The 8051-nt window shown below is 42.7% G+C and overlaps 2 protein-coding genes across 2 annotated transcripts; one reads left to right on the top strand and one right to left on the bottom strand.

Annotated features, from left to right (window-relative positions):
• The first annotated feature begins 271 nt into the window (after positions 1-271).
• Positions 272-715, top strand: LOC117132679 (uncharacterized mitochondrial protein AtMg00310-like). The gene has a single exon (XM_033287493.1). It carries the CDS (start codon positions 272-274, stop codon positions 713-715), a length of 444 nt encoding a protein of 147 aa, XP_033143384.1.
• Positions 716-6050: 5335 nt separating this feature from the next.
• LOC117132822 lies at positions 6051-7575 on the bottom strand. The gene is made up of 2 exons (XM_033288056.1): positions 6932-7575; positions 6051-6852 (listed from the first exon to the last, which is right to left on the bottom strand). Exons 1-2 carry the CDS (start codon positions 7281-7283, stop codon positions 6155-6157), a joined length of 1050 nt encoding a protein of 349 aa, XP_033143947.1. The 5' UTR covers positions 7284-7575; the 3' UTR covers positions 6051-6154.
• Positions 7576-8051: the final 476 nt, after the last annotated feature.

Genomic DNA, 8051 nt, shown 5'->3' with positions numbered 1-8051 from the left:
TTAATCAAGCAGAGAATCAAGGGAAGATAACGGGATGCGCGTGGCACGCGCTAGTTCCTCGGTATCACACCTTCTCTTTGCTGATGATAGCCTCTTCTGTAAGGCGGAGCCCCGTGAATGTGAAGAAGTTATGAAAGTAGTCAGGAAGTATGGAAAAGCATCAGGTCAATGCATTAATTTTGAGAAGTCCTCATTACTCTTTGGTAAGAGGATCGCGGTGAATGATAGACAACAAATCAAAGACACTCTCGGGATTCAGAGGGAAAGGGGAATGGGAAAGTATCTGGGAATACCAGAAAATATTAGCGGATCCAAGTGCAAGCTTTCCGCTTTCCTAAAAGAAAAACTATCACATCGAGTGAACGGTTGGACAGATAGATGGCTATCGAAAGGAGGAAAGGAAGTTCTGATCAAATCTATTCTCTTAGCTCTTCCCACATACGTAATGTCAAGCTTCTTACTCCCTTTGGAGATTTGTGAGAACCTTGCAAGTGCCATTGCACAGTTTTCGTGGAGTTCAAACCCGCCAAAAAGAGGGATTCACTGGGCTAAATGGGAAAATATGTGTGCTCCTAGAGAGGAGGGTGGAGTGGGATTCCGCACGATCCATGAATTTAATTTAGCACTGCTAGCGAAACAACTCTGGCGCCTTGTTCAGTATCCGGATTCATTAGTAGCAAGAGTCCTCAAAGGGAAATATTACCGTCTCAGTTAGCCTTTGCGAATTGAGGCGGTGGATAACCCATCCTACGTGTGGACGAGTATATCAGCAGCGAAGAAGCTTTTGCTTTTGGGTATTAGGAGTAAAGTGCACTCAGGATATGAAATCAATGTCTGGCAGGATCCGTGGATTCCTTCGACGCTAGCTAGGCCGGCCCACCCTAGGGTACCAGTCGTAAATCCAAAAATGCTTGTAAGTAGCCTTATAAGTTCGGAATCAAAGGAGTGGGATGCTAGGATACTGGCACAGTATGTTGAGCAAGATGATATACAGCTGATTATGAGTTTGGCCATAAGCCCAACACATCGCAGGGATTCTTTCTGCTGGAGCTACACTAAAAACGGCCAATACACGGTTAAGTCTGGGTATTGGGTTTGTAACACCCCCGATCCGGAATAAATAAAAGTTAATTAGTTTGCCATGCACCAATCAAACAAGAACATGCACGACGAACTAAAGAAATCTAACTAGATCGAAGATACTACTACCATGTGCCCGAACATTTGATCCGAGGTTCCCAGATCAGATCCGAAATCCTAAGATCATATGTCCAAGAACAGGTTTCCTAGCGATTCCAAGTTAAGGCTTTGCAACCCGCGTTTGAACCCGTTAGTTAGTTCGTCCCGGACTAGGACTAGTATCATATGGAATCCAAGCATTTCACAAACCTTTTCTTATTCATATACTTAAATTCAACCACATCAAAACTTTATACATGCTCGGCCGAAGTTCAAAACCATATCTTACATATTACAAAGCGTACATGTTTGCAAAAGGTAGCAAATCTACACCAACAGCTTTGTGCTCCTCTGATCCCAATGGAACCTACTACTACGGGTTACCTGCAAAACAAAGAGTGTAATGAGCAACTATTTTGCTCAGTGACTCGGGTTTCCTAACAATTATTTATCCCCCCATTATGCATCAAACATTAAGCAACAAGGATCAATTATATTAAGAAATATGCAATGCAAAAATAAAGCAATCATGTAAACAAGCATCCACTCTTCACGAGTGGTTAGATCATTATCGATCATCGAGGACTGCCTCTCACCATTGGTTCCTATCTCGATACGAAGTCCATAACACATCCCTTCTTGCGCACATTGACTCTAAACACAAAGTCTAAAATGCCGATGGCCCGGATAACATACTTGCCGCATCGTCATGCAGCTACACGGTCGAGGGTAGCTAACCCTATCACACGTGTCTTCGCGTCCTGCCCGAAAATAATTTTGGTAAGGCCCCGAACAAGGAACGGGCCTCGAGTGGACACCAATGACTCTCACAACACTCCACCCGAGTGTCGGACTCTCACGGATCAAGTCCGTGGATTTACGGGTTTCCCCGTTAAGATATGATCAAACATGTTATATTATCTGAGCCGAGGCCCAAACAATATAATGCAATGACATAAGTATATGCAACACAACATCAATGTATCACAATCATGTTGTACCCCTCGAGCCGAAGCCCGGCGATATAACTCAATATCTTTCACAAACATCAATCATTATCATATCATTATATATCTAAACGCGCAACCTAGCAATGCATCAACCGTTACTCTTGTTTTGCAGGCGCTAGTCGCACACACAACAATCATAACCCATAACCGAGACTCACCTCAACACTTAAATGAAAGTTGTGGACTGGAAACGCTTCTATTTCGCGGTCGGCTTCACTTTAAACTTTTATCAGAAAATTCTAGAGCTTTAGAAATCTAAATACAGGAAGGGTAGGGTAAGAAAGGCTACCCAAGTTCTAACTAAGAAAATAAAAATTTGAAAATAAAAACAAAATTTAAATAAAAAGAAAGCTAAAGACAAAAACATTTTACCTTAAGGTTTCGACTTTTTCGAGCTGCTATGGTTAGGGTTCTAAACATGAGAAATAACTAAGGGGGTGGTCTGCTATTTATAGGCTGGAGAATGAGCTCATGGGAGGGTTTTGGTCATGCATAGCAAGCAGGAGGTGTCCTGGGTGCCCCATGCAACCAATTGGAGAGAGATTGGTGTGCAGCCACATATAATTCCAATTAAAACAAGTTTTGTGGCCAGCCACCATTTCAACCAATAGGACATAAGCAAGAGCTGCTTGGAGGATTCTCCAATAAAGGAGTAACACATGTCTAGCTGCTTAAGGAGGTAGACAAGCAGCTGCATCCTCCAGAAGCTTCCGGATATGCTTAACACATCGTAGATGGTCCCTAATGGGCCGTATTTAAATCCCGAACGTGTTATAAGCTTATCCGAGCTGGCGGAAATGTTTTTCCTTGACAAAAACCTAGATTTCTTAGATCTAAACATTTCTAAAATAAGTCTAAGGTCATTCCTATCTTAAAGCCTTATAATAAATTTTCGATTAATTTTCTCGTCCGATTAGGACGTTCTAGGCCAAACCGCGAGCATTTTCAATCCACTAAACTTCCTGAAGAATTTATTTCTTCAGATGGAAAACTATTCTAAGACTTTCTAAATTTTTCTTATGTACCTTGGGATCCAAAACATCCACGGGAAAAGATCAATCCGACTTCCACTTACTTGAGTAATTTTCTCAGCTGTTACAAGATTTTTCCTTGCCTGCGTTTTACTCTTTAAAGAGGGTTATTACATTCTCTCCCTCTTAATAGAATTCGTCCCGAATTCTTAGTGGTTTGATGCTCCACCCATCTGATCTTCATCATCTTCCAAAAACAGTTCAGGATGAGTTGCTCTAAACCTCTCTTCATCTTCCCATGCCACAATTACTCGACGTTGTTTTCCCCAAAATACTTGCACTTGAGGAATCTCTCGATTCTTAAGTTTTCTTATTCGTCTTTCTCCGATTCGAAGTGGTCCTTCAGGGTAAGTGAGGTTGGAACGAAGGTTTTCAACTCGTTGCGGCTCTACTTCGGTAGGATCTCGTATATGTCTTCTTAACATTGAGACATGGAAAACTGGGTGAAGTGCCATATCTGATGGTAACTCTAATTGATAGGCTACTTCTCCAACCCAAACTGGGTGAAGTGCCATATCTGATGGTAACTCTAATTGATAGGCTACTTCTCCAACACGTTGCATCACTCGGTATGGTCCTATATATCGAGTGGCTAACTTTCCCACTTTTCCGAATCTATCTCTCCCTTTCTGTGCGGCCACCTTCAAATATACCCAATCACTAACTTGAAATATTACTTCACGTCTATTCTGATCGGCATACTTCTTCTGCCTGTCTTGAGCTTTCTTCATATTCTCTCGGACAATCTTTATCTTTTTTGTTGTTTCATCTTCTACATCTGGTCCTAACATATGTCTTTCTCCAACTTCAGCCCAACACAGTGGTGTGCGGCAAGGTCGTCCATATAATGCCTCATATGGGGACATTCCAATACTTGCATGGTAACTGTTGTTATAAGAGAACTCTACCAAAGGTAAGTATTGTTCCCATGTACCTGACCAGTCTAAAACACACATCCTTAGCAAATCTTCCAAGGTTCTAATTGTTCGCTCCGGCTGCCCGTCTGTTTCAGGGTGAAACGACGTACTCATATGAACATTAGTCCCCAATACTTGCTGGAAAGCTCTCCAGAATTGAGCCGTAAATCTTGGATCACGATCAGATACTATGTTTGCAGGAACTCCGTGTAATCGTACTATCTCCTTTAAGTAAACTTCTGCCAGTATTTCTACCTTGTCAACAATTCTAATGGGTAGAAAATGAGCAGTCTTAGTTAGTCGGTCTACCACCACCCATATAGTATCATTCCCTCTTCCTGGTGCTCGAGGTAGTCCCGTTACAAAATCCATAGCCATTGACTCCCACTTCCATTCTGGGATTGGTTGGCTTTGCAATAATCCTCCCGGCACTTGATGGTCAGCCTTAATTTGTTGGCAGGTCTGGCACTGAGCTACCCACTTAGCAACTGATTGTTTGATTCCTGGCCAGTGATAGTATCGACGTATATCATGGTACATCTTGGTGCTTCCAGGATGAATACTTAATATTGAGTGGTGTGCGATTCTCAAGATCTCTTCTCGTAACTCCTTTCCTACAGGTACGGTTATCCTTCCGTTCAGTAGGAGGGTTCTGTCATCAGCTAAATGATAACCACTATCATTTCTTCCGCCTGATTCTTCAAGTTCTTTTATAATCTTCTTTAGCTTCACATCTTCCTTCTGCTCTTCTCAAATTATTTGCAGGAGGTTTGCTTGATTCACTGCTCGCAATCCCAATGGCTCGCTGCCCTCGCCTTCTATGGCTGAAAGACTAATCATCTTGAATTCTGCGTTTAAGGCTTCTAAGTCCTTCTCAATAGCTGTATCACTTCTCCTCCGACTCAGTGCATCTGCTACCACATTCGCCTTTCCTGGGTGATATTGGATTTGTAAGTCATAATCCGTGTTAAACTCCATCCAGCTCCTTTGTCTCAAATTCAAATCTGACTGAGTAAAGAGATACTTGAGACTCTTGTGATCAGTAAAGATTTGGATCGTCTCGCCATAAAGATAGGATCTCCATATTTTTAAAGCAAATACCACTGCGGCCATCTCTAGATCGTGGGTGGGGTAATTCTCCCCGTGCTTCCTTAACTGTCTTGAACCATAGGCGATGACCTTTTCATCCTGCATCAGTACACAACCCAGTCCTACTCGAGAAGCATCAGTGTATACTGTGTAAGGTCTTCCTGGAGTTGGTACTGCAAGAATAGGTGCTGTCGTCAAAGCTTCCTTTAATTGTGTAAAAGCCTTTTCCTCTTTCTTATCCCATTCAAATGATATATCTTTCCCAGTCAGCCTCGTCAAGGGTTTGGCCATGATGGAAAAGTTCCTCACAAACTTTCGATAATACCCAGCCAATCCTAGAAAGCTTCGAACCTCGGTAGCGCTGGTAGGGCGTGGCCAGTCCTTAACTACTTTAACCTTTTCAGGATCTACTGCAACTCCCTTCTCTGACACTCGATGACCAAGGAATCCAATCTCCCTTTTCCAGAAACTACATTTACTAAACTTGGCGAACAACTTATGGCTTCTTAATCGCTCTAACACCTTTTGGAGGTGCTCTGCATGTTCCTCTTTACTCTTGGAATAAATAAGTATATCATCAATAAAGATGATTACAAATTTATCCAAGTAATCACGAAATATATCATTCATCAAGCGCATGAAAGCAGCCGGCGCATTAGTAAGACCAAAAGGCATTACCACAAATTCATAGTGGCCATACCGGGTCCTAAAAGCCGTCTTCATGATATCGACTCTGATATTGGGATTTGATGATATCCCGATGCCAAATCTATCTTTGAGAACCAGCTTGCCCCTGAAGCTGATCCAACAATTCATCGATCCTTGGCAAGGGATACTTGTCCTTTACTGTAACATTGTTAATCCCTCTATAATCGATGCATAACCTAATGGTACCGTCTTTCTTTTTTACAAATAAGACTGGTGCTCCCTATGGTGAAGAACTCGGTCTGGTAAATCCTTTTTCTATCAAATCTTCCAACTGCTTCTTTAATTCAGCAAGCTCAGCTGGAGCCATTTGATAAGGTGCCTTAGCTATTGGGGCTGCTCCCGGCTCTAATGTAATGGTGAAAGGATCACTTCGTGGTGGAGGCAATCCTTCCAATGGCTGGAATACATCCTGGTATTCTTTTACTACTGCTATCTCTTCCAACTTTGTCCTTTCATTCAATTCTCCTCCAAGGGTAGTTAGAGTTACAAGATATACCTCGCCCTCGATCAAATCTTTCTCAACTCTTAAGGCAGATACAAGTGACACTCCAGCACTTGGACATATTCCATAGTATGTCGTTGATGGTTGTCCGCTTTCTTCAAGTGTAATTCTTCCTCGACCACAATCCAACTGTGCGTAGTATCTCGACAGCCAGTCCATGCCCAAAATCACGTGTTGTCCTAAAGGAACAACTAGCAGGTCTGCCGGATATACCGTTGATCCCACATAGATTGGAATCCCAAGTACACAACTATCGGCACGAAGGTTATGGTTCCCAGGGGTTCTAACTGAAACACCTACCTTTACTCTAGTAAAGGTTCCCTTAAAACTCGACACTACCTCGGGTATCACAAAGCTATGTGTGGCACCCGAGTCGAAGAGAACATGCACATAAACTCCACCAACACACAATGTTCCTAAACAATATTTATTTCACATTTTATATTTCATGCATCAAATTCACACAAACAAGCAATGAGTTAAAACCCTACTTACCTGTGATCGGTCCCTGATGGGGCTGTTGTGGTTCGGGTTTTTCTAACTCTAAAGCATTCACTTGCTTTCCAACTGCCTGGCGCTTCGGGGCTGGTTCAATCGCTAGTCTAGTGGGTGGTGCTGGAAGCGTAACTTGTCTCTTATGGGGACAACTGTTGGCATAATGCCCTTTCTCACCACACGAGAAGCAAGTAATATAATCAGGGGCTTTTCTTCCCTGAGTATAGGGAAAACTGCTAGAAAAATGTCCTATACCACCACAAGTGTAACACACATCTGGGCCATTCGTAAACCGTATGTCATTCCTTCTTCCTCGGCCTCTCCCTCGATTAAATTGTCCTTTATGATTCATTCATCGTACTCCTAGCCCTTCAGTTCTGCGAGATGGCTCTGCATGCTTCATCATGGCTTGCTCCTTCTCCATACCTTCTTCAACATTTACCGCTATCTCCGCCAATTCATAAAGGCTATGAAACTTCACTACTTGCAGTCGGCTAGCAAAATCCACTCGCAATCCTCTTATAAACCTTCGAATTAGTGCACCTTCATTCCTTGCTCCATAAGGAGAATATTTCCTTAGCTTTGTAAACTCTGCCTCATACTCCCTGACTTTCCGGTTGCCTTGAGTTAACTCCAAGAATTGAATCTCCAGCCGTCTTTTGCTTCAGGTGGGAAGTATTTCCGTTCAAATTCCATTTTAAAATCTTCCCAGTCGATCTCTCTTCCCATATAGTATTCTTCCACGTTATCCCACCAACCAGAAGCATCTTTAGTCAAGTAGTATATTGCCACATCCTTCTTGAAATTATCAGGGCAGTGATGGCCCGAAAGTGTTTCTCCAAATTCCTCAGCCATGTTGACGCTTCGAAGGGATCTGTTCCTCCAGGATATCTAACGGTTCCAAATTTCTTCATTAACGTGACCATCTTCAGGTAATCAGGAGGAGAGGATGGTCTTCGCTCTGATGATTCACCGGTTCTATGATCAAGTCTATCTAGCAAGCCTTGTACTAATACTATAAGAGGATCAGAACTCTCAGCTGTCCTCTGTTCTTCCTACAACGTGGCTCGGGCGTCCTTTCCCGGTGCATGAACTCAGATTCATTCCGCCTTGGATATGT

Source organism: Brassica rapa, chromosome A03, assembly GCF_000309985.2.
Source record: "Brassica rapa cultivar Chiifu-401-42 chromosome A03, CAAS_Brap_v3.01, whole genome shotgun sequence".
Taxonomy (NCBI): domain Eukaryota; kingdom Viridiplantae; phylum Streptophyta; class Magnoliopsida; order Brassicales; family Brassicaceae; genus Brassica; species Brassica rapa.
The sequence above is the reverse complement of the archived record's forward strand: the minus strand, read 5'-3'. Positions and strand labels throughout refer to the sequence as shown.